Below are 27,296 nucleotides of genomic sequence, written 5' to 3' on the forward strand. Positions count from 1 at the left end.
CCCCCCAGCTGCCCCCCCCCCCCCCCAGCTGCCCCCCCCCGCCCCCCAGCTGCCCCCCCACCCCCCCCAGCTGCCCCCCCACGCCCCCCAGCTGCCCCCCCCACACCCCCCAGCTGCCCCCCCACACCCCCCTGCTGACCCCCCAGCTGCCCCCTCCACGCCCCGTAGCTGACCCTCCAGCTGTCCCCCTCGCCACACCAGCTGACCCCCACGCACACTTCCCAGCTACCTGAAAAGAATGCTAACCCAATTCTAGGTTTTGAGCCTGTTGAGCTCAGTTGACTTGCTAATGGCTGATGTCAGGAGACCTGTGCTATTTGATTCCATACTTTGGATGTGAGGGATGTGTAGCTGGGGAATAGAGCACCTACTGGCAGAAAAGCGTTATTGTTTGCAATATAAAAATTACTCTTCAAAATGGGACAGATGAGGACCTGGATTTTCCCCTACCTGGCGGGGCTGGGGGTCCCAGCGGGATGGAGTGGTGTGAACTACTCCGGTGTCGGGCCGCATCAAAAGTGTGGATTTCTCTGCACCTTTAGGGGCCAAGCCCTAACCTTGAGGGGCTAGGCCCTCGCCGGAGTTGTTGACGCCCTGCGTCAAGGCCTTTGGCGCCACGCCAGCCAGGGCTGAAGGGACTTCGCCGGCCGGCGGAAGTCCGCGCATGCGCCGGAGCGTCAGCGGCTGCTGACGTCATCCCCACGCATGCGCAGGGGAGTAGGGTCACTTCCGCGCCCGCCATTGTGAAGACTCTGGCCAACGCGGAAGGAAAAGAGTGCCCCCATGGCACAGGCCTGCCCGCCGATCGGTGGGCCCCGATCGCGGGCTAGGCCACGTGGGGGCACCCAGGCCACGTGGCGGCCTCCACCAGGACCCCGGAGCCCGCTCGCGCCGCCTGGTCCCGCCGGTAAGGTAGGTGGTTTAATTCCCGCTGGCGGGACCGGCATAACAGCAACGGGACTTCGGCCCATCGCGGGCCGGAGAGTCACCGGGAGGGCCCGTCGACAGGCGCGGCACGATTCCTGCCCCCGCCGAATCTCTGGTGCTGGAGACGACGAAGGCGGGATTCATGCTGCCCCCTGCCGATTCTCCGACCCGGCGAGTGGTCGGAGAATCCCGCCCTGAGATGCGTGTAGTTATGTGGATGGCGGAGTATGTGGCTCTCTGACTCTCTGCTCTGCCTTGCTGGTGGAATGAATTAAATTAAAGCAATGGGGTGTTTTGTCCAGAGATGTAGAACCATTTATGCTCTTGGTGCTGTAAAAATTTGAACTTTACTGGTGAGGTTTTTGTTTTAAAGCTGATAACTTTTCTGTCAGCTGGATTGATGGCACAAAAATATTGCACTGATCATTTGCAATCTTTCCCGTAACTCTGAACTAACTGAATTAAGATTAGCTGTGAGTGCCTGTAATGAGTCATTAGTAAAGCTCTTTAACATCAGTCGATATTTTGTTGATAGAAATTAATTTAGTCCCCTCAGTAACTTTCACAGCTATTCTGTCTTCTCCCGCCCCCACCCCGCATGTTCCTCTCTTTTAAGTGAAAAATGGACGCTGAAGTTAATTAAACAAGGATTCACTTTTTTTTAACAAAGAGACCAGATGGTGAGAGGCCATTGCTGCAAATGGAAGATTGCCAACAAAAGCGCTTTGTCTGCCAACTGTTCTGAATTAAACTGTATGTGAACTGAACCCAGCGTGTCTCAGTGTGTCCTGTAATGTAACTAGAATTGGGCTTGTGCTCTCCATTCACAGTGTACCTAATCTGCACCCTTCTTGAGTTGTCGTACTTGGGTCATCCATACAACTGGCAATGAAGGTGAAACTAAAAAATGCACCACCACAAGCTATGATCTGGAATGTGCCGCCTGAAAAGGTGGTGAAAATGGATTCGCTAGTAACTTGGCGGAATTGGATAATATTTGAAGGATAAATGTTTGAAAAGGAAAAGCGTGCAGGGTTCCATGGAATTCTGACAGTGTGGAAGGAGGCCATTCGGCCCATCGACTCTGCACCGACCTCTGAAAGAGCACCCCAACCTAGGCACTGTTGCTTCACAGCTCCAGGGTTCCAGGTTTGATTCCCAGCTTGGGTCACTGTCTGTTCTCCCCGTGTCTGCGTGGGTTTTCCTCCGGGTGCTCCGGTTTCCTCCCACAGTCCAAAGATGTGAAGGTTACGTGGGTTGGCCATGATAAATTGCCCTTCGTGTCGACAAAGGTTAGATGGAGTTACTGGGTTACGGGGATGGATTGGAAGTGTGGGCTTAAGTAGGGTGCTCTTTCCAGGAGCCGGTGCGGACCCGATGGGCCAAATGACCTTCTGCACTGTAAATTCTATGATAACATGTAAAACATCAGATGGATGACATCACTCCGGCCCCACAAAAGACCAAACTTAAATTTTTGGCTTCAGTCTGGGAGCGTGGCCAAGAGGTCTAACGTGCTGTATTAAGGCTCTAGTCTCTGCAGGGGGATTTGTTTTGAATCATTAGGGGCAGCACGGTGGCACAGTGGTTAGCACTGAGGCCTCACAGCGCCAGGTTCGATTCCAACCATGGGTGACTGTGTGGCGTTTGCACGTTTTCCCCGTGTCTGCATGGGTTTCCTCCGGGGACAGGGCAGCGTGTGGGCCTTGGTTGGATGCTCTTTTGGAGAGCTGGTGCAGACTCGATGGGCCGAATGGCCTGCGCTGTAGGGATTTTATGATGTGGCCATTGTTGGCAAGGCCAAATCTGTTGCCCATCTCTAATTATGCTTGAGACGGTGGCAGTATGCTACTGCCTTGAACCTCTGCAGTCCATTTAGTGTAGGTATACCCATGTTGCTCGCAGTTTGATGCAGCTAGGTGGCTTGCTGGACTTCGTCAGAGGGCACTCAAGAGCCAACCATATTGCTGTGGGCCTGGAGTCACAGACCAGGTAAAGATGGCAGATTTTCTCCCCGAAAGGACATTAGAGAACCAGATAAGTCTTTATGACAATCAACAATGGTGTCATGGGTGCCATTACTGAGAATAGCTTTTCAATTCCAGATTTTTATTTTTATTTATCTTCAAAAGAAATTTAGGGTACCCAATTTTTGTTTTTCCAATTAAGGGACAATTTAGTGTGGTTAATTCACCCACTCTGCACATCTTTGGGTTGTGGGGGTGAGACCCACGTCGACACGGGGAGAATGTGCAAACTCCACACAGACAGTGACCCGGGGCCGGGATCGAACCCGGGTCCTCGGTGCCGTGAGCCAGCAGTGCTAACCACTGCGCCCCATGCTGGCCCCAAGATTTTTATTTTTACTTGTACTTAAATTCCACCACCTGCCGTGGTGTGATTTGAACTCGTGCCCCCAGAGCATTAGCCTGAGCTCCTGGATTACTAGTCCAGTGACATTACCACTGCACCACTGTCCTTCCACATTTGTGTTTCTATAGCCCCCGTCACAATCTTAGATGTACCAGAACACTTTACATCCAATGAGGTCATTCTGAAGTACCATCACTGTTGTGATCTAAGACATGTGGCTTCTAATTTATGAACAGCAATGCCCCCAAAACAATTCAATTTATGATGAGGTCATCCGTTTTAGTTACATTGAATGAAGGCTAGCTATTAGACAAGATGCTGGAGGCAACCTCTGTGCTCTTAACTAATCTAGCATTCTGTGCTTTTCCTGTCAGTATTTAGTGCAATTGACTAATCTATATGTGTTATATTTTGTGTTGGAATGAGGAAGATGGTCTTGATTTAAGATTAGTTTATTAATTTAAACATTCCACTTTGCACCTTCCAGAGATTGATTGACTTGATCCTGCAGGTGCTCTGTAATTGGTTCAGTTAAAGTCAAAGTTCTTTGGTTCGACCAAGGTGGTCTTCAGAGTCAATTTAAATGCAAAAAGAACACGGCGCCGAGGACCAGGGTTTTACCCCAGCCCCGGGTCACTGTCCGTGTGGTGTTTGCACATTCTCCCCGTGTCTGCGTGGGTCAGCGAAGAGAAGTTGATGGGACATATATTTGGGATGGAGTGAGAAGTTACGATAAATGGGATAAGTAAGGAGGGTAAAGGTAAACTGTAGGCAAGGTGGATGGGTGGGAAATAATTTATAAAAAATCTTTATTGTCACAAGTAGGCATACGTTAACACCGAAATGAAGTTACTGTGAAAATGTCCTAGTCACCACACTACGGCACCTGTTCGGGTACACAGGGAAAATTTAGAATGTCCAATTCACCTAACAGCACGTCCTTCGTGACTTGTGGGAGGAAACCGGAACACCCGGAGGAAACCCACACACACGGAAAACGTGCAGACTCCATACAGTGACCCAAGCCGGGAATCGAACCTGGTTACTTGGCGCTGTGAAGCAAGTGTTAACCATTCGACTACCGTGCTCCAAAAGTGCCGGGGATAGATTTGAAATGAGAAATCCTTTTGGGTGGAGGGGACGAAGGGATCAAAATCTTGCTCGGGGGGGGAGGGGGTGAAATATGTTGGCTGAAACCTCAGGTCTGATCTGAAATCAGAGGTAAGTTCAAATGCCAAATTGTTGCTGGGCAGGGCAAACTGTTCAGTGGGACTCTCAATCCGGTTTGCTTCAGAGTCAGTTCAGCTTTGACACGGTTTACAAACCAAAGTTCGGTCTCGGTAAAACTGGCACCACTTCACTAACGGTAAATTAGTTAGGCAAATACAGTGTGAATGTATGAATCTGGTTGCCTCTCCACAATATATTACAAATATGTAATCTAATGGATTTCCTGTAGGATTTAGCCACAGGTCAAAGGAAATGCATGGCTGCTAAATTATGAATGTCTAATAGTCTGTCTACCTTTCAGTTGTGGTCTTCTACACATTGTTTTGTGTTTTTATTTTCAATTTAGCTGCAAGGTGTTGGGTGCATGATGTGGCAGTAAAGGAACCTTCCAGGCCGCAGAGATTTCCATTAGGAGGCATGGGATAAATGCAGCCTGTTACTGCTGAATGGTCCCCTTATTCAGCACTCCCATACACACCATTCATTTTGGTGTTGCACCCATCATGTGCCCACAACGTTGCTATTCCCACTATCTAACTATGTCCAATCAATTCTCATGCTTCCATTGCTTTACTTTACTCTTCACATGGAGGGCGGAGTGGTATTGTCGCTTGACTGGTAATCGGGAGACCCAGGGTAATGCTCTGAGGACCCAGGTTCGAATCCCACCACAGCAGATAGTGAAATTTGAATTCCATAAAATAAAAATCTGGAATTTAAAGTCTAATGATGACCATGAAACCATTGTTGATTGTCGTAAAATCCCATCTGGTTTGCTGATATCCTTTAGGGAAGGAAATCTGCCATCCTTTCCTGGTCTGGCCTACATGTGAATCCAGATCCACAGCAATGTGGTTGGCACTTAAATGCCCTTGGAGCCCAGCCAGCGATGCCCACATCCCATGAACGAATAAAAAAAACATATGCAAGAAAGTCTGAAATTTTCTACTTAAACATGTTTTGCTCCTCTGTACCCTGTCATTTAGTGACATGTGCCTGTCTAACCATGTCCTGTCTCTAGCTGGTGCTCTCCTGTTGCAAAACCGCAGCTTGTCTTGGAAGCCAATTGTACTCCCTTGCAGAGTGGGAGCAGGTCCAGGATGAAGGTTGAAGGATGGGTTCAGGTCCACGCTGGTAAATGTGCAGCTGGAAGAGTAATTTTTGAACAAAGATTGTGTGCATATGCAAGATCTTTTAAGATATAAATTCCATGGCACCATTGTTCAGTGTTATTTATGTATGTATATATTTAAATTTGATCTTTCATTTACCTACAGCTATCCGTTATATCAACTTGGGAACCCTCAGCTGCGGATATTTCGAACCAACTTTTTTATGACCCTAGTAAGGCCTGGAAGGGAGCAGCCAGAGAATACAGTCCAGTTCAGGATTCCTATGGAGTAAGTAGGAAGGTATATTCTTGGTATACGAAGGTATATGAACTTGGCAAAATTGAGGGACATTAGGACTTTAAGTGAAATCAAGTGATGCTTTGGCATCAGTATTCTGTCTGGTTTCCCGGCCCTCCTGAATTGAGAGGGTGCTAGCTTCTAAGGAATGTGACACTGGACCCAGTGGCTGTTCTGATTTATTGGGCTGATTACACCTGAATTGTTTGGAAGTCCTGAGACACCTGTCCAAAAGGCAGTCATCTTGATGGTTAAAATGTGCATGTTTTCAGGCATTTCGCTTCCATTGTGCACAGTACTGGGTTTCTTCCACTAGAGGCCCTGAGTGAGCTTTAGATATTTCTGAATTTGGAAGCAGGAAAATCTAAGCTTCTGTTGATGGGAGTTTGATACTGGAAGCCACTGTGGAGAACCTTGGCTCGAAGCTTTTTGTCATCATGTTATTGTGACGCAGCAACCAGTAGTTTGTTGACAGTCAATCGTTAACTTGTCACTGTTTGTCAAAGCTGTGAAGCTGTGGGTTACATAATGGTCAGACTCTGATTCCTAGGTGTGCAAAAATATTTGGCCGTTTCTTTATGCATGCATTAATAAAAGTTGTCTTTTATTTCTAACCTGTGTTTTACAGGATGACAAAATTTGATGTGAGGAATTACCTACAGAGCATCTATAGTGCCCCAGTGGCTGCTGTGAGGACCAGGATACAATACTGTAAGTAATTAACCGAAACTAGTTAAAAGCATAGCCTGCATGCTGTTACAATGAACCTTGCTTAAACATTGGCCAAAGTCACACCATTTCCTTTCGAATGAACCAAGCTTTGTCAGGTTGCTTGTATCTTTATTTTTCCAGGTGAGTGAGCTAGTGTTTGGGACAAAAGGTTCGGTAGGGATGGGGCATTACAACTTGGCGTCATCCTCTTTATTATCCAAGTTCCTAAAACTCTTTTTCAGTTTGAGTCACAGGATAGAAATCAGGAGTGAAACCCCTCCTGTTTTTTACCTCCTTATGCCAGGATGCAGAAGTCCATGTGCGGCACAATAGCACAGTGGTCAGAACTATTGCTTCACAGTGCCAGGGTCCCAGGTTCAATTCCTGGCTTAGGTTAATGTCTTTGCGGAGTCTGCACGTTCACCCCGTGTGTGCGTGGGTTTCCTCCGGGTGCTCCGATTTCCTCCCACAAGTCCCTAAAAACGTGCTTGTTAGGTGAATTGGGCATTCTGAATTCTCCCTCTGTGTACCCGAACAGGTGCCGGAGTGTGGCAACTAGGAAATTTTCACAGTAACTTCATTATTTGTGACACTAATAAAGATTATTATTGTAACTTGGTACATCTGGAATACTGTGAAGCAATTTGGTCCCCTTATCTAAGGTATGATTGGAGGCAGTTCAGAGAAGATTCATTAGATTTATCCTGCATATGGAAGAATTTTCTTATGAGGAGAGGTTAAATATGTTGAACTTGTACTCATTGGAGTTCAGAAGAATGAGAGGCAACCTTATTGAGACATGCAGAATTCTCAGGGGGCTTGACAGGGTAAACGTTGAGAGAATGTTTCCTCTTGTGGGAGAGTAAGACCAGAGGGCATAATCTCAGAGTAAGCTATTGCCCATTTAAAACAGAGATGAGGAAGAATTTTCTCTCTGAGGGTAGTGAATCTGTGGCATTCTTTACCGGGGAGAGCTGTAGAGGCTGAGTTGTTAAGTATGTTCAAGACTGAGGTAGACATTTTTATTCAGTAAGGGAATTGAGGATTATGGGGATAAGGTGGGAAAGTGAAGTTCAGAATTATATCAGATCAACCATGATCTCACTGATTGGCAGAGCAGACTTGATGGGCCAAATGGCCTATTTCTGCTCCCACACCTTATGGGTTAGGGATTGAATCTCATCATCCTGCTCTGTATAGTTTAGTTCCACTTGGGGAAGTGAATTCGCTTTTAAGAGCTGTAGAAGGAGTTTTTAAAAATTCCTCCTGTGTCAGTACTATGAATATCTTTAAGTAGTTTAAATGTTGAGGAAAGAGGGATGGTAATTTCAGAACATTATATGGAGCAAACTGTTCAGTTTGAACCTGTATCATTGAAGATATTCAAAAATAATGTTTGCATAAATTTTCCTGTAGGGTACTTAAGGTTTACTGTGAAGTGTGCCTGTTTTTATTTTAAGTGAAGAATGGCGGCATATTTGAAGACTTCACAGCACAGTTCAGTCAGAATTTTAGTGACATTTGGCTAATGATGATGGCTGGGCAGACTGGAGCTGGGGGTATGATGAAAAGAAAACAAGACTATTGGAGGTTTCAGTACTGAATAAAAATGAGACTGAGGAAAAAGCACACTTATTGAATTGTAGAGGACTGGACGATGGTGGGTGTAAAACAATATTGTTGAGGTTGGTAATATAAGGAAAGGGAGTAAAAATTCCCAAGATTCGCCTGTTGGTGAGAGAAGGGGTCGGAGGAGTATAAGGGAGACAGGACAAACAGATTGTGATGGGGATTTAAGTGTTTGGTGTCACAAGGCAGTTTAAGTTGAACGCTGGGAAGTTTGTCTGGAAGAACAGAAAGCTGGATGATGGCGATAAAGTGGAGGAGAACCTGAGGAGGGCAACATATTTAGTGTGGCAGTGACAAAGATCCAGTCGATTTGAGCAGCGTGCTAAAAAGCACACTATAACACTTATTTTTGTTTTTGAAACAATGTACAGTACCCAATTCATTTTTATCAATTAAGGGGCAATTTAGCATGTCCAATCCACCTACCCTGCACATTTTTGGGTTGTGGGAGCGAAACCCATGCAAACACGGGGTAGAATGTGCAAACTCCACACAGAGCTGGGATTGAACCTGGGACCTTGGCGCCATGAGGCAGCAGTGCTAACCACTGTGCCACCATCCTGCCCTTACTGTGTAACTCTTAAAACTTCTCTTCAAATGCACTGAATATCTTTAAATATATATTACTCATAGTCACTCAAAACTGTTGTTTAGGTACTAACAAGAAGAGAAATCATAAGAATCAGAGAGTGAAGCGTCCGGATTATAAGGTCGCCTATGTTCAGCTGGTAAGTGCAAGCCAATTTCTTGCTATCTTATTCGCAATTGCTCTCAAGTAATGTCATGATTAGCTCCTCTACTTTTTTTGACCTACCTTAGACCTCCCTTCATTAATTGCCTATTTACAGATTAAATGGTTACTGTACATGAAGGCAGCTTTGTTACTTGACAATGAAAAAATATTTTATGTATTCCTCCTTTAGAAGCAAAACGATTTACTGCAATTTCCTGGAATTCTTTCCCATCCATCCTTTGATAAAATGGTCCTAAATTATTAAATAAAGGTATTCTAGTGCCAACTGTTTCATTTTACTTATCATAATAATCTTTATTAGTGTCACAAATAGGTTTACATTAACACTGCAATGAAGTTACTGTGAAAATCCCCTAGTTACCCCACTGTGGCGCCTGTTCGGGTACACTGAGGGAGAATTCAGAATATCCAATTCGCCTAACAAGCACGTCTTTCGGGACTTGTGGGAGGAAACCGGAGCACCCGGAGGAAACCCACGCAGACATTGGGAGAACGTGCGGACTCCTCACAGACAGTGACCCAAGCAGGGAATCGAACCAGGGTCCCTGGCACTGTGAAGCAACAGTGCTAACCACTGTGACACCGTGAAAGGATCTAATATGTGGTTTTATTATCTAAGGCTGCACCCTGTGCTATGGTGGTGTTTGGAATTTGTATATTTTAGGATACTTTTGTTTTAAAAATGCTTAACTGATGCAAACTCTTTCTTGCCAGTTTATGGATTTGGGTCTTGCCAACACCTTTTGGAGAGGAGGGTTCATTGTAAGACATCCCTGTCTGTGTGGAAGTGCTTAGATTGCATCCATTGTGAATAAGTGGTTACTGTCATTTATAGTTGACCTCAAAGAATGAAACTGGCACAGACTCCATTCTTCCCTTTGTAATTGAGAGTGACTCAAGGCACTAAGTTTCATTCAGCAGTCTAGACTTCTGAATTTGAGAAAGTCAGGCACCTTCGTGAATTCCTAATAGTGGGTAGCTCTGACGGGATATGTCCCAGAAAAAACTGATCTTTGGAATATATTACATAAAAGTGCAATGCGGTAGAGCATTGGGTTTTAATTCATTCCAAAATGTTTCCAGAAGATGGTGGATGATTTGTGCATCACTCAGTGTTCGATAGTAATTGGGTGAAGCAGCTCTGGGTAATATTTTGCTGTTCCTGGACAGACGTGGCAGCTAAAACTTAATCAAGGAAGTGTGAGGTGATACATTTTAGGATGGGGAATAAGAGAGACAATATAAAATAAAGGTTGCATTCTAAAGGGGATGCAGGAGCAAAGAGACCTGGGGGCATGTGTGCACAAATCGTTGAAGATTGCAGGAAGGTAGAGAAAGTTGTTAACAAGGCTTACATGATCCTGGTCTTTATAAATAGAGGCATAGGGTACAAAAATAACAAAGTTATGTTGATGCTTTATAACACACAGGTTCAACCTCAGCGAGAGTATTGTGCCTATTCCTGGGCGCCACACTGAGGGTGTCAAATTAGAAGGGGCTTGGTAAAGATTTACGAGAATGCTTCTAGGAAAGAGAGACTTTAGTTACATTGATAGATTGGAGAACATGGGGTTGTTCCCCTGAGAGAAGAGAAGGGTGAGAGGACATTTGATAGAGGTGTTCAAAATCATGAGGGGTCTGGACATAGTAGATGGGGAGAAACTGTTTCCTTGTCCGAAGGATCGAAAACTAGCAGACACTAATCTAAGGTGAATGGTAAAGAACCAAATATGTCATGAGAAAAAAGCTACTGTACGCAGTGAATGGTAATGAATTGGAATGCACTGCACAGTGTGGTGGAGGCAGATTCAAATCTAGCTTTCAAAAGGAAATTGGATCATTGTATGAAGAGAAAAAATGGCAGGGCTGCAGGGAAAAGGCAGGGTGATACCATTAATCGAGTTTTTCTAGAGAGGGCAGGAGCCTCCTGAGCTGTAACCATTGTATAATCCCTATACTGTCTGGATTTGAGGGCATTGTTGGAGATAAACTGTTTACGCTGGCAGGAGGGTAGATAACCAGAGGCCATAGATTTAAGACAATTGTCTAGAGAAGCTGAGGAGGGGGGGTTAGATGAGAAATGTTTATACGCAGCATGTTGTTGTGATCTGGCATGCATTATCAGAAAGGGTAGTGGAAGCAGATTCAGTAATAATTTTCAAAGGGAATGGAATATATAATTGAAAAGGAAAAATTGCAGAGCTATGGGAAAGGAGCCGGGGAGTGGGACTAATTGGATAGCTCATTCAAAGAACCACTACAGACCTGATGGACTCAATGGCCTCCTTTTGTGTTACATTATTGCATAGTGCCAGATTTACTCCAACAAAACATGCAATACCCTCATCCCACTACCAGCCTGTCTAGCTGAACGCGACATCTAAAGATGCTTTTACCTACTGAGTCATCAAATCTGTGTGCTTTTTAACAAAATAATTGCTGAAGGTTTAAAAGAAAAAGATTACATTCCTCCTATGTTCTTGAACATTATTGTCCTCTTTATGCAAGCAGTGATAAAGGGAGCTGAACGTGGGTGATGGTTTGCAAATTCTGTATTTCAAACAAACAGCAGTTGAATAAGAGAGCAAATGTCCAAAGAATGTGGTGAGTAGCGCTGAAAGTTGTTTTGCTGGACACAGGGCAGCGGTAAAACTGTCTGGCAGATGATTCAGATGTGAATGAGTCGCTGGGGAAGAGGAAGGTTAAGGCTTCCTTCGAGCAGCTTGTTCGTGGTAAACAGGAAATGTTCATTTTTATTTCAGCAATTATTTTTTTTACTCCTCACGAGCTAGTTGGAGCAGTGTGTCAGGTCAGTAAGTGTTGTGTTTGCTCACTTGTTTACAAGCTGCCAAATGAAGCAGTGGGACAGTTTTAGAGACCGCTAATTGGCAATAAAATAGGAAAGCGAGGTAAAATACTTTTGTAAGCAACAAGTAAGCCTCGTGAGGCAGACATTCTCACTGACTGTGTTGGGCACAAGGTTTCTCATAAATCCTGACCACTGACTTCCTGATTTGAACACCTAAATAATTCTGAGAGGAGGAGAATCAGTAAATTGACCCCAATGAGCCACTTGCCTGCACTTTCAGCTGTGGAATGGTACCTCATGTGGTGGAAATGCACAGTCAGATGTTTACACAGTTGGGAGAAAGTAAAAGAACCTGCATTTTTTTCTAAGCTCCTGATAATGTCTATCCTGATGTTGCAAACCACTTTGTATGCAATATGCTGCTTTGAAGTCCACAAAACATTGCTATCTAGGCAAAAGTCATAGTCCACCAGAGAATATGCATGTGTGAAAAAGAAAGCACTTTTACGTGGCACCTTTCATCTCCCAGAATATTCCAAGCATTTCACAGTCATTATTATGCAATAAATTGTGACTTTAAATCTGTGTTTAGTGAAGTCCCATATGTACATGTGAGCAAAATAACTACTTCATCCATTTTGGTGTTAGTTGAAGTATAAATGTTGACCAAGTGGTGGGAAGTTCCATGAATCTTTTATGCCCACCTGAATGGGAAAAATGGGCCTTGTTTTAGTATCTTGCCTGAACGATGATATCTCTCAATCATAGAATCCCTACAGTGTAAAAGGGGGCTATTCAGCCCATCGAGTCTGCACCGACCCTCCGAAAGAACACCCTACCTAGGGCCACTCCCAAACCCCATCCCTGTAACCCCACATAACTTAGCATGGCCAATCCATCTCACCTGCACATCTTTGGACTGTGGGAGGAACCGGAGCACCTGGAGGAAACCCACGCAGACACAGGCAGAATGTGTAAGCTTTCACACCCAAGTCACCCAAGGCCGGAATTGAACCTGGGTCTCTGGTGCTGTGAGACAGCAGTGATAACCACTGTGCCACCATATCTCCCTAATAGGATGCAGTGCATTTCCTCAGTACTAGCCCTGGAGTCGGGCTTGAACCCATGAACTGACAAAGTTGACACATGACATATTTGACACGATTTTGTTTGCCCCATTCAATTCCATATCATAAGTCAACATATAAATTCATCCCTTGATCACCCTAACAAGCTGCCAGGAAAAGGATGCAGGTTAATATGTAAGAAGAATGAGGATTGGTGTGCGAGAGCCTGTTAAGGATAGTAATCTGTTAAGAGGCAGCACCCTGAACCTCTCTCTTCTTCAGCCTAACTGCACCTCGGGACTTGTGACCAAACTGCCTCTATTCTTGATTCATGTTCTGCCCCGAATGTTTGAACAGGCAAACCAGAAAACCAGAGTTTCCAAAATATGTCATGTACTATGCAGATTGTCTCCTGAGCAATCAAGATGGGAGATGTGTAATAACTTCCTGAAACGTGTAACAATGCCATTCAATGCTTCTCAAAAAGATTTTTAAAAAATTCTCGTCACCGATCCTCTCGTCAGGTTGCATTTCACGATTAAATATTCATTTGGCATAATATATGTTGTATTTCAGCCATTTGCAGCTTGCAACCCAGTGAAGAAGAATGGAGATAGCCACAAGTGCTGACCCTTTTTGGGATGTCACCTTGTTCCTCATAAGTCATGACATTCTGGCTTGGAAGACATATTCCCATTCATTTTAATAGGTCCAAAAGACCTTATGAAAAGCAACATAGTTAAAACACTTCCAACATTTCAATATTTCTGTGTGGCAGCTGAATAATATAATTTGTCAGGCAGTATAATAATTCAAACAAATTGCTGCCTCAGTCTGTTTTGACTCATGCTAAAATGAATGCGATTTTATTCTAACACTGGTGCTTGCAATATGTATTCCTTAAGTGAGGCAGTTAAGAATCGTATGAGAACCTTGGTGTTAGTAAAAGAAAATACATTCTTGTACAGCATCAAGATGTTGCAAAAGTGCTTTACGGCCGATCAGGTATATTTGACATGTGGTCACTTCTGTAATGCACAGAGGAAGAACCCCACAAACAGCAAAAAGAATTATAGAATGATAGAGCATGGAAGGAGGCCATTCAACCCATCATGCCTGCACCAGCTCTTTGAAGGGGTTATCCGATTAGACTGGCTCTTTTCCCATAATCTGCAAACTCTTCCCTTTCAAGTACTTGTGCAATTCCCCAGAAACTTGTTAAATTTGCTTCCACCACCATTTCTGGCAGTAGATAGCTGCATAAAGTAAACTCCTTTTTTTTTTAGTCAGCTTTCGTAAATCTATACTATTATTGGCTTTACTGGCCTTGCTGCCAATGGAAATAGTTTCTGTATTAACTCTCTTTACCCTACCAAAGCCTTCATGAATTTGCTTTACTGAGAGCAAACCCTAATTTCTCCAGCTTCTCCACATAACTGATATCATTCCAGTAAATTTAATTGGCATCCTCTCTTCAGGTCTTGACTTATTCCTAAAATGTGTACCTCAGAATAACCAGTTGGTTGCGAGAGTTTGTCCAGGACATCAGGAGAACTGCTGTGCTCTTCGAAACAGAGCACTGGGATTTTTCTGTGCCATCCTGATCAGGCAAACAGAGTCTCGGTTTAATGTTCATCCAAAAGAGCACGTTCAATCACGTAGCACTCTCATGTGCTGGAAGCCAATCTATATTATGTGCTCATAACCTGATGCCGCAACTTACTGGCCTGGAGGCATGAATTCAGCCACTGAGCTTGGGCTGAAGAATGGCACCAATGACCAGTTTTTACTGTTTTGACGATTTGGGGCATTCATTTAACGGCACTCGTATTGCATTTTGTTTTGCTGTGGTTTCTCCTGCATTTGGAAGTCATTTACAAGACTGGAACCTATTTTTATACATGTGTAACTACTATAGATGAGATTTATTTTAATAAAATCCATTGCAGTCTCAAAATACTTTGAGTACTGTGTACTATGCTGCGCTTAAAAAGAACACTTACATTTCTAGAATGAAGGAACTGTGCTTTCTTCACTCTTTTATGCGAGTTCTGTTTGAAATTGTGGAAATAAGTCCTTTGTTGCTGCATGATAGCAGCACTGGAGCATTGTTTCAGTGGAGGCTCTGAACTGTTAAAGCTCCCATTTGTTGAGGTGGTCTGTTCCTTGTGAGTTGGATTTGAGTTCACAAACATTGTGCCGCAATTAATTGGTTGCGAACTTCATAAGATTAGTGGGCCAATTTTCATCAGGATGGAATTGAAGTCCAAAGGGGAAATGTGATGGATCTTATATTTTTTTTATTCCTTTATTAGAGTTACAAAACCAAAGCTCAGAGTGTGGACAGGGTCAACCCCCTAATCTAGCTCCTTGCCTGCTCCAAAAACCAATTCAAGTTGAATCCAATTCATGGTCTCCACAAGAGAGACATACCAGATCCAGGCATTACACCTGACCTCACGCTCATCTTAGCCAAAAGGCTGAGAAGCGATAAGAACAGAGAGTACACTTGATCTTAGCCAAAAGGCCGAGAAGCGATGTGATGCATCTTGTAAAACAGTAGGTGCTCTACTTCATTTCATGATGGGTTCTGAAGCCCTCATGCTACCTCATGATTCCTGGCCTCAGATGCAAGTTGATTCCTAGACTACTTATACAGGAGGAAATCTTTACAGCAACATATCATAAACCCTATCTCGTAATCTTGCTGCCCAAGGGGCAACTCATCACTTTCTGATGGTACAGCTCTATCAGCCACTTCATAAAGTGCTAGATGCTCTTGATTCAGATGCTCAAAACCCATGATCAGTTTTTTTTTCTTTGTTCTAATCTTTGCAGTTTTATGGGGTAAATAGCAACGAGAGATGGTTTGGAGGGTTGTCTAGAACCACGGGGCACAATCTCCACATAAGAGATAGGCCATTTAAGAATGGGCTGAGGAGGAATTAGTTTGCATTCTCCACCCCACAGGGCTGTGGAGGCTCAGTCTCTGAGCATGTTCAAAGAGGTCAATAGATTTCTAGATACCAATGATATCAAGGTATACGGGGATAGTGCAGGACGATGGCATTGAGGTGGATCAATCAGGATCTAATTAAATGGTGGAACAAACTAGAGGGGCTGAAAAGCCTAATCCTACTCCTATGTTCCGAAGGCGATGTAGAATTATAGTGATTGTTGATGAATGATTTGTACCACATTATGCAAGGTTGTTGTTTTTATGTGCCAACGTAAATGCCTACTTTATGTTCCTGATGTGGAAGCCTTCTGTGCAAGATCATAGTTAGTTTTCAAATGCATTTCTATTCAAAAAAGAACACCTGGAAATATGTTTTCAGTGTACATTGAAGATGCTTGTTTAGAATTGAATATGTTCGTCTTGATAAAAATGCTATTATCCTCTAGATGGCAGTATTGTCTTTAAACAAATTCCACTTGCTGCTTTTCATATAGCAGACTTTCTCACTGTGCTAGATAGCACACCATCTTTCCATATTTATACTGTAATGTGTAATCCTACCTTAAATCCCCTTGCACTGTCAATACCCACTGCCATCAGTGACATGATTTACAGCTCTACACCATTAGTGCTGATACCGTGTTGAAAGACTCCTATAAGCTCACCTTTAGAGTATACGGCTGCTCCATTGGGAGTGCCATCATTTGAACCTGTTGACCATTGCTCAGTGCAAACGATGACCAACCCTGTGGTTACTGGGTGGAATATCCATCTTGATGACTGTCTTTGGAGGATGAGGCTGGGAGTTCCCTCCTCGCCCTGATTTTGTGTGTTGTCTCTGTGCAATGGGCAAATAGCTGTTATTTTGACTCCTTGATGTAGAATTTAAGTATGACATGAAGCGGCTTTGTGGTTGGTCTTAACACTGGATGACGGCATTGGGATACTGCTGAGTTTCATTGGGTGAGGTGTCAAAGAACTAACTGCATTAGTGGAAAATAGCAGAGCCAAAGAACTGTGCCTTTTGCATCGCTCCCTTCCCCATTTTAGTAACTCGATTCTCTATTCCTTCACTCGCACCCCCCCCCTCCACAACTCTCCATTCAGACATAAAGATGTAGCACCCTATTAGCATGTCATTCTTAAATTAATGTCCTTAGAGGGCAAAAAAAACGATGTTCGGCTTGCCAGTTTGTAGTAGCTTATACTTTCGAAGCTGATTATCCGTTCCCGTGTGAATAATTGACTCTAACCCAGTTAGGTACTTAGAACTTTCAGTGGGCCCCACTGAACAGCATGGAAGAGAGGTTTTTATTCAATCTCCGTTCTATTCTGTTGTAGACCAGTGAAACAGAAATAAAACAAAGTTCCACATGAATGGGGCCCCTCTACAAATGGTGCTTTCTCCAAGCCATTGCCCCACTGGGCTGACTGATGCATCACTTTCTAATCACTGGAATTATTTTCCTTTTTGAAAGTTCATTTAAAAATCACTGTATAATCACTCTTAAACCCACACCGCAGTAGCGTAATTAGCAATTGCATTGTCTTCCGTTGAGCCGTAACCAAAGCACAAAGGCAACAGAGTACACCATCAGACTTATTCTTTTACGATGCACTCTTACCTAATTCTTCACTGGCTTTGTGTTAATGTAGAGCATAAACAGTGTAAACACTGCAACTGGAGAAGTAAGTTTTGATCTGAAACATAACCGTGCTTATAAATTCCCAAGTCAACCAACTTTCAGATATCACAGCTGTTTCTATTCTGTGGGTTCTTTATTTCCCTTTCAAGCACTGAAATTTTGTGGTCAAATGCAAATTTTCCCTGCATCTTACTAAATTTGATTTAGATATTTTTCCAATGAGGAATACCATGTCCAAATTTAAGTCCTAATGTACTGTATCAGCGCAAGTGTTTGATTCAAGTTTATGAATTTTGAATTGTTATGGAAAATTGTCTTATTAAAAATATAGGAGTTTAGTTGACCACGACCTTGGCTGTAAAACTGGGTGGGGTGGAGGGAAGAATATTTTTCTTGTTGTCCAAGTGGGGACCATCATTTCCAAGAGTTGCATGCCGTTAGTGCATTAAATGTTTGAATTGTGAAAGATCTTGATTTTTAAGTTTTGAGCCTTCCTTTTGTAAATATTCATGTAGAAATGCAACAATAAAAATGTCAGACTGCAGTATTTGTGGGGGATCATTTTGTTTCTAGTTGAGTCTGTCCAAGAGTATTGATCTGACTTTTTTTTTTAAAGAGAATCCTTTGTTATGATCAAATGTTTTTTTGGCAAAGAAGAACTGAGAGCAGCTTTCTCTAGTTTGACACATGGCAACAGTGAATTGGTTTAAAATTATAGAAAGTTGTCAACTGATGGAACCCACCAGCAGGTCCTTTCACTGTAGCAATTGTTTACAGTAACAGAGGATGTTTTCAGTAAATGTCAGTGGGCCCAGTGTCTTGTTTCCTGTTTTTTGCTCCCATGTCCTTGAAATGTAATTGGAAAGCCATTTTTAGTTGTACAAGTGTATAGAATGCATAGGAGGTTTACGAGTGAGTGTGGCATGGTTTGCTGTGATGTTCCTGTGGATTTAAAAAAAAAAAAAAAATTTAGAGTACCCAATTCATTTTTCCAATTAAGGGGCAATTTAGCATGGCCAATCCACCTAGCCTACACATCTTTGGTTGTGGGGGCGAAACCCAAGCAAACACGGGGAGAATGTGCAAACTCCACACTGACAGTGTCCCAGAGCCGGGATCGAACCTGGGACCTCAGCGTCGTGAGGCAGCAGGGCTAACCCACTGCGCCACCGTGCTGCCCCCTGTGGATTTATACAATGATTGGTTTGCTGCATTACAGACCATAGCACACTTTTGTGTATCGTTTTCCATGCTAGGCTACATGTGTGACTGGAAAGCAAAAGTGTTTATGCAATGATTTATTATTCTTCTAGGGCTATTTTATTAGCCTTCAAACACTGCCAGTTACAACGATCAAGCCCACTTTTGGCTGCTAATGTTGGAAGAGTTGACATTAGTGAGGTAAAGGAGCAGCAGAACGCAATATTCACAATTGTACTCAGTACCAACACATTAATGAAAAACTAATCTTGAATGCCAGCATATGTTTCTGGCCTCCATTTTTCCTCTTTATTCTCCCTCCTTGTGTGAGTGCAGAATGTATCTTTTTGGGTCAGTTTTTCTCTCACTCACCTGTCTGACATTCAATCCACAGTCCTTGCATCTTGCTTCCTTTTGCAATTTTTCTCTCAGCATCAGCCTTTCACTGACCTATACCACTTTTTTGTGGTCTCTCTTTTTGAGTGTGACATTGCACTTGCATGCTGCTGATTTCTTTAGGATAGCTTCTGTGATATTAAGTATCATCTTAAACATCCTTGTCCCAAAAGACGTGCTTGTTAGGTGAATTGGACATTCTGAATTCTCCCTCGATGTACCCGAACAGGCGCCAGAATGTGGTGACCAGGGGCTTTTCACAGTAACTTCATTGCAGTGTTAATGTAAGCCCACTTGTGACACTAATAAAGATTTATTATTTTCCTAATTCCACAGAATTGTACGGAACTCTAACTGCCTCGCTGCTGTCTCACAGCACCAGGGACCCAAGTTCGATTCTGGCCTTGTGTCTGTGTGGAGTTTGCACTTTCTCCCCATGACTGTGTGGGTTTCCTCCGGGTGTTCCAGTTTCCTTCCACAGTCCAAAGATGTGCAGGTTATCTGGATTGGCCATGTTAAATTGCCTCTTGGTGGCTGGTTTAGCACAGTGGGCTAAGACAGCTGGCTTGTAATGCAGAACAAGACCAGCAGCGCGAGTTCAATTCCCGTACTGGCCTCCCCAAACAGGCGCTGGAATGTGGTGACGAGGGGCTTTTCACAGTAACTTCATTGAAGCCTACTTGTGACAATAAGCGATTATTTTTATTTATTTATTTTTGGTGCCCAAAGATGTGCATATTAGGTGGAGTTACGGAGATAGGGCGGGGTAATGGATCTAGGTAGGGGTGCTCTTAGTACCTCCAACAGTGCAGCACTCCCGTAGTCTAGATTGTGTGCTCTATTTTGTGGAGTGAAAATTTAAAAAACAGCCTCTGACTCTGCAGCATTGAGGCACAGCTGACCCTTTGTGACTATTATTTGCGGACTTGTGTATTTGTGGTTTATTTTGCTGAGTCCTATTCTTGTATTAATTTCCATCTGAATGGCTGCTTCATTGGTAAAGCTTAGAAAATCTTGCTGCATGAGTCTTTTTCCCCTTGGTCCTCTTGAACTGAGCTATTATACATTCAAAGCAGTGCACAAACAAGGTAGTTTTACTCAATGCCCAGATTGCCATGTGATGGAAAGAATGTTTTTTTAAAAAATATATAAACAGACATTGATGTTAAAACACTACCTGTACTGGTGTACTATCGTCACCAATAATATGACTAGGCAAGAGCATATATGAGGCATTATGCATTGTTCTCTGTGGAGACTCTCAAATGAGTGTATGCAGGGTAATTGATATCAGTAAATGGTGAAATAACGGTCAAAGTGAAAAATGAGGTGTGGAAGATCACTTCTCTTTTGCTTTTGTCTCCCCGTGCTAGATGCTGAATCTATCTGGAGTTTAAAAAAATTATTTCATGGGATGTGGACGTCACTGGCTGGGCCTGTATTTATTACTCATCCCTAATTGTCCTTGAGAAGATGGTGGTGAGATGCTGCCTTGAACCGCTGCAGTCCAAGTGGTATAGGTAGGGAGAGAGTTCCGGGATTTTGACCCAGGGACAAAACTGGAAGTTTGGAGGGGAACTTGCAGTTGGTGGCGTTCACACGAGTCTGCTGTCCTTGACCCTCTGGGTGGTGGAGGTTGCGGGTTTGGAAGATGTTGTCAAAGGAGCCACAGATTCAGGGTCCCTGATTCGATTCCCGGCTTGGGTCACTGTCTGTGTGAAGTCTGCATGTTCTCCCCATGTCTGCGTGGATTTCCTCCCGGGTGCTCCGGTTTCCTCCTACAAGTTCCGAAAGACATGCTGTTAGGTAATTTGGACATTCTGAATTCTCCCTCTGTACGCGAACAGGTGCAGGAATGTAGCGACTAAGGGCTTTTCACAGTAACTTGATTGCAGTGTTAATGTAGCCCTACTTGTGACAATAAATGCATCTTGTACATGGCACACACTGCTATCACAGTGTGACGGTGGTGGATGGAGTGAATGTCGAAGGTTAGTGGATCGGTTGCCAATCAAGCAAGCTGTTTTGTCCTGCATGGTGTCGAGCTTCTTGAATGTTGTTGGAGCTCCACTCATCCAGGCATGTGGAGAATGTGCTATCGCACTCCTGACTTGTGCATTGTGGATTGGCTTTGGGGAGTCAGGAGGTGAGTTACTCACTGCAGAATTCCCAGCTCTTGTAGCCACAGGATAGCTAGTCCAGTTCAATTTCTGGTCAATGGTAACCCTCAGGATGTTGATAGTGGAAATTCAGTGATGGTAATGCCATTGAATGCCAAGGGGACATTGTTAGATTCTCTCTCGTTGGAGATGGTCATTGCCTGTTACTTATCAGCCAAAGCCTGAATGTTGTCCAGGTCCTGATGTATAGGAACACAGACTGCTTCAGTATCTAAATGGCGCTGAACATTCTCCAATCATCAGCAAACATCCATACTTAGAATCATAGAATTTACAGTGCATAAGGAGGCCATTCGGCCCATCGGGTCTGCATCGGAAACTGTCCTACCAACTGTCCTGGCTAGAGACAACTCACACCTCTTTAACCTGGGGTTACCCCTATCTTTGGATCCGTAAAGATTTAATTACCTGCAAATGCTCGCATTCTAAGCATTGTCTGGCATCTTTGAATTTGTCTATGTATATGTTTCTGGAACATACCTCTTCATTCACCTGAGGAAGGAGCAGTGCTCCAAAAGCTAGTGTTTGAAACAAACATGTTGGACTTTAATGTGGTGTTGTAAGACTTCTTACTGTGCTCAATCTTCAGTTACCTAGAGTTGATCCCCTGGCTTGGTAGTGATAGTAGAGTGTGGGATATGCCGGGCCATGAGGTTACAGATTGTGGCTGAATACAATTCTGCTGATGGCCCACAACGTAGCTTGGATGCCCAATTTGAGTTGCTAGATCCGTTGGAAATCTATTCCATTTAGCACAACACTTGGAGAGTATCCTCATTATGAAGATGGGACTTTGTTGCCACAAGAACTGTGTGTGGTCACTCCAATACTCTTATGAACAGAAGCATCTGCGACAGATTTGTGAGGATGAGGCCCAGTAGGGTTTTCACTTTTGTTAGTTTCCTCGCCACCTACCACAGACCCAGTCTAGCAGCTATGATATTTAGGAATTGACCAGCTGAGTCAGTAGTAATGCTACGGAGCTACTTTTGGTGTTGGATATTTAAGTCGCCAAAACAAAAGTACATTCTGTGCCCTTTCCACATGGTGCTTCTTCCAAGTGGCGTTCAACAAGGGGGACCAAAGAGAAAATGCTGGAAAATCTCAGCAGGTCTGGCAGCATCTGTAGGGAGAGAAAAGAGCTAACGTTTTGCGTCCAGATGACCCTTTGTCAAAGCTTTGACAAACGTTAGCTCTTTTCTCTCCCTACAAATGCTGCCAGACCTGCTGATATTTTCCAGCATTTTCTCTTTGGTTTCAGATTCCAGCATCCGCAGTAATTTGCTTTTATTCAACATGGGGGGAGCACTGAATCATCAGCTGAGGGCTGGACAGTAGGTGGTGTTGCTCTTTAAAGTTGCCAATATGATGTTATATCCCAACAGCGTCACCAATACTGTGGGTGTTTCTATTTCTCTTACTGAACCACAAGCCTTTCCCATATATCGGTCAAATGACCTGTTAATCAGTTCAAGTTCAAAGATGGTTATTTACACACAAGGGTTACTTCGACATGCAAGCACAATATACTACAAGTTAAACTACACCTGTCAGCTACAATAACCTATACTTAACTTCAGGATGACCGGCAATGTGCAAGTGGATAAGGCCTTTATCTTGATCTCGTGTGGCTGGTTTAAAGAAGTGGCTCTGTTTCTGCTGGGCTCATCTGTCAGGTAGCAATTGTTGGTCTTGAACTTGGCTGGCTGTTCCTGCTACAGTTGGCATGGGTTGGCTTCAAAGGAGGCTGGTACAGGCCGGATCCAAAAGAGGCAGAACACATGGCTGTGTCCCCTTTTATTCTTTTGGGATTTTGCGCTCTTTGGGTCGGTCCGTGATCTTGGAGCCAATAGTTTGAGAGGGCTCTGATCACTCTTAGATTTCGGCCAATAAAGGGGCGGGTGCCTTGGTAGCTGGGCGGGTCCTTAGCGGTCATTGACCTTGGCAGTTGGGCTCTCTGAGTAAAGGGAGTGGCGCCGATTAGCTGTGGCTGTACTAATTTCTTGATTGAAGTCCTATTGTTCTGGGAAACGGGCCATAAAAATGCAAAAGAGCGGGGGTTTCGATCAAGTCTAGCTACCTGCGTTTCAGATACACATAGGCTTTGTATCTGTCTGAGTCCTGGGTTGGCCATAATTCCCATGGTCCTTTGCAGGTGGCCATTTCAGATGGCTACAGTGGTAATCAACAGGAAGTTTTCTTCCCCATAAATGACCTGATGCCATGAGACTTCATGAGATCCGGAGTTAATGTTCATTGCACCCAGGGCAACTCCCTTCTATACCATGTTCCACCACCTCTGGTGGGTCTGTCCTCTGGTGGGGCAGGACATAACCAAGGATGGTGATGTCTGTAAGATTTGATTTTGTGAATATGGCTATGTCAGGTTGTTGGACGGCTCTGGTTTCAGGCTCTGTTTGAATAAGTCCTTGCAGCCCTCTAGCGCCAAGCTTTATGCGGCTATTGTGAATTTGTGACCTCTATAGTGAAGTTGCCAAGCGATTTGGTTATAGAAGGTGTCAGTCATGCAAAACCCTGTCTTCACTGGATGGGTGCACAAGACCACTTTCCAGTATTCATTGCTAGGTAGCTATCAAAATCAACAATGTGGCTTTCTTTTCTGCCCTTCTGAACACGGGGCACTGAGGCAAGTAGTATTGTTGCTGTCTCTAAACTAACAGATTCGGAGTTGAATTTAGGGTGTGGTCTTTATGGCTGTATTTACCTATTAAACTGTTGGTAGAATTTCCCTGCATGTGTATGGGGTGATCATCCCGGGAAATGGAGCATGCAATATCTGTCGGTTGGCAACATCGAGGTCTTCCTACCCCGATGGGCACCGCAGGGATTGGGGTATTTTTACCAACTCCATCAATTACATTTCATTTTGATGTTTTAAGTTTCTTTTGAGATTCTATGGGGTGAACATGTGGAACTGCTGACCACCAATTGTAATATGCAGAAATACTGAAGGCTGTGCAGTGTGGCATTTAGACAGCTAAACTGGGAGCTAACCACATACATTTGCTGACCAGTTGGCTTGGCTTGTTATACACATTTAACTATAAACAGTTTGTAGGCTACATGTTTAAAGATGTTGCTGTTTCTTCTCTTCTACCTCATCTTCTACTCTCTTCAAACAGCACTGCCCATTGCTAGTTTAATTTTGTACCCTGGCAGGCCTGGGCTTGATAATGGTGATAATAGCCTTTAGCTTGTGCCCATTTTAAGTAGCTGTGAACTTTGAAACCTGTTGTGTATTTGTTTTTAAACTTTACTGCTCAAGTTCATCTTGGAATATATTGTGTGGGGAGACTCATTTTCTTCAAACAGTGTGTTGTTTGAGATGAGCATCACTTCTTGTTGTAAAAATGCAATTTTTTCCTGTTCATAATTATAGATCTTGTTTCAAGGAGACTGATGGCAAAATTGTAATTTTAGTTTCATTGTACATCTGTCTTGTTAAGTGCTTTAGGAAATGTAGCAGACAGCCATTGATCTTGTTCACCATCGATCTGTAGGCATTAGTCATGTGCTTAAGACTGTCATGCAACTTCCATTATCTTTCATTGCCAAATATAGCACCATCTTGTTGCAAAACAGTTCAGTCAACAGGGGCAATTTTCCACATTAGATCTTCAGACTGAAAATCTTTTTGGTTGGACATAGCCATTTCATGAGTCTCTAGTTGTTGAATGTGTTGTTTCAAGTGTTGAGTTTTTCAGGGACTGCTAATGTTTGGGTTTTGACACAGATCGTATGAGAAAGCAGGTATGGATTTGGAGGAATGTAGTAACAGAATAAAAAACAGGCAGGATGTGAATGATTTGTGTGGCAGATGTGGTTTTCTATCTCTGAGCTGTCCTCCCACACCTCTCCCTATCTCTTGTAACCATTTCCAGCCTTCAGTCCTCAGTCCTCCAAGTTAGCTATGTACATCCTATTCTGGCCTCATGCGCACTCCAATTTCCATCACTCTGCCATTGCTGATTACACCTTTTGCTGGCTCACCCTAAACCCTTGAATTTCCTCTGTAAACCGCTCTGCCCCTCAATCTCTCTCTTGCTCTCTCTCACTTGGTTAAGACACTTTTCAAAACCTAACTTTTTACCAAATGTTTGATCACCTGTCCTTGTAACTCCCTGTGAGCTAAATGCTGTTCATTAGTGCTCTTGTGATGTACCTTGGATTGATTTACAATCATAGAATCCCTACAATGCAGACGGAGGCCATTCAACCCACCGAGCCTGCACCGACCCTTCGAAAGAGCACTCTACCCAGGTCCATCCACCCAGCCCTAATCCCATAACCTAACCTGCACACCCATGGACATTAAGGGGCAATTTTCTCATGGCCAATCCATCTAACCCGTACATCTTTGGACTGTGGTAGGAAACCGGATTACCCGGAGGAAACCCATGCAGGCACGGGGAAAACATACAAACTCCACACAGACAGTAACCCAAGACCAGAATTGAACCCGGGTCCCTGGCGCTGTGATGCAGCAATGCTAGCCACTAGTGCCACTGAGCCGCCCTATTACTATGCTAAAGGCTTTATATAAATGTTGGTTGTTACTGTTGTTTTATAATGACCTGGAACACTGCCAGGAGTGGATACAGTCAATGATTTCAAAAGGAAATCAGATGGGCACTTGAAGGAAATAAGCTTGCAAGGCCCCTAGGATTGAGCAGGGGAGTGGGACTAACTGGATTGGTCAGTGAAGAGCTGGCATGGACTTGATAGGGCAGTGGCCTCCTTCTGTGCTGTAAATAACTCTCTAACTCTATAAATAGTAGTTTATTTTACTGGATTTCTTAGCTTAAAAAAATAGAATCTGTTAACAGATACCATTTTAAAAATTGTTTCTGAAACTCTCCCAGGAGAAAGGCTCCTTTTGGCTCCACAAGAAATATATAAAAACAAAAAAAGCCACTAAAGTAAGTACACAATTGCCTTTCTGACCAAACTGTTTACCCAGATTCATATCTTGGTTAGCAGTCGTCAAGTGGTAGAAATTATTAATGTGCATCATTGAGCTTTGTTGATAATCTAATCAGGATATAACAAAGACAGCACTTGTCTGACATAAAAGGAAAACATCTTTTGTGCTTTGTGTACTTATTATGAAACTTGCTGTCCAGTTTTAAAGTAAAGTACCACCGTCTTGCCGACTGACTTCTTAAAAGTGAGTTTGTATTTTCAAAGGACTTTGTTAATTCTATTGACATGCTGTTTAGACCTAGCTTCAGTAATTGTGCAGGCAAGATGTGTTTCTCAAGGTAGCTGTTCCTACATAGTTGTACGAAAGATTAACCAGTATTGATCAGGTGACTGGTTCCATTTTAATACTTTGAAAGATCTGTGAAGAACTCGCCCAATGGATTTTTCTGTTCAACCATTTCAAGAAGTGATTCAAGCTGTTGTTATTTGGACTGACTTCAGCAATGTGCTCTCAGTTCTTGACTTTGTATGAAGTTTTTTTGTGGTTTATTCTGTTAAAGTGTCTGGAGCATGAGATGTTTACCTTCTGTAGTGATGGCATATATTGGAAATTCAGTATGTAATTCAGAGACAAAAATCATTCATTCATAGCATACTATTACTGGCAACCTCTGTGCATCAAGTCTCACTTCAGTCCAGAAGTGGTGTATGCTTGCTTGTGGAAGCTGACCTTTGTGTTTGGCTCATAAAAGTTTACCAAAACTTGTATTGCAACAATCATGTCACTGTTAACTACATGTCATTGGATATATATGCAAGTGACTGGGGGAGCAAGTGGTGATGATCAAGGAGAATTGGGAGGGGAGAACAATGGGGAGTATGGAGTGAGGCACTGCGTAGGGTAAACGGGACTTCCTCTTGTGCAAGGATGAGCCTGATGCAGTTAAAGGTGGTGCACATATGACTCAAGCGAGAATGAGTGGGTTCTTTCAGGGGGTAGCAGATGAGTGAGAGTTGTGGGTGGGGTCCAGTGAATCACGCACACATGTTTTGGGGTTGCGA

General features: G+C 43.5%; 1 protein-coding gene and 1 pseudogene across 3 annotated transcripts in view; one reads left to right on the forward strand and one right to left on the reverse strand.

Annotated features, from left to right (window-relative positions):
* The first annotated feature begins 1,751 nt into the window (after window positions 1-1,751).
* Window positions 1,752-27,296, forward strand: part of mrpl23 (mitochondrial ribosomal protein L23) — a 32,460-nt gene continuing 6,915 nt past the window's right edge. Inside the window, exons 1-4 of one of the 3 annotated variants that reach the window (XM_038807497.1) lie at window positions 1,752-1,821; window positions 5,808-5,930; window positions 6,568-6,650; window positions 8,934-9,007. In XM_038807497.1, coding sequence (XP_038663425.1) covers window positions 5,866-5,930; window positions 6,568-6,650; window positions 8,934-9,007 — 222 coding nt within the window. In that variant the 5' untranslated portion in view covers window positions 1,752-1,821; window positions 5,808-5,865. Of the gene's footprint in view, window positions 1,822-1,846; window positions 1,879-5,629; window positions 5,665-5,807; window positions 5,931-6,567; window positions 6,651-8,933; window positions 9,008-27,296 lie in introns of those variants that run through there. The other 2 variants (XM_038807496.1, XM_038807495.1) reach the window with 2 other exon arrangements.
* Window positions 15,208-15,448, reverse strand: LOC119972036 (annotated as a pseudogene).

This window comes from Scyliorhinus canicula, chromosome 9, assembly GCF_902713615.1.
Source record: "Scyliorhinus canicula chromosome 9, sScyCan1.1, whole genome shotgun sequence".
Taxonomy (NCBI): domain Eukaryota; kingdom Metazoa; phylum Chordata; class Chondrichthyes; order Carcharhiniformes; family Scyliorhinidae; genus Scyliorhinus; species Scyliorhinus canicula.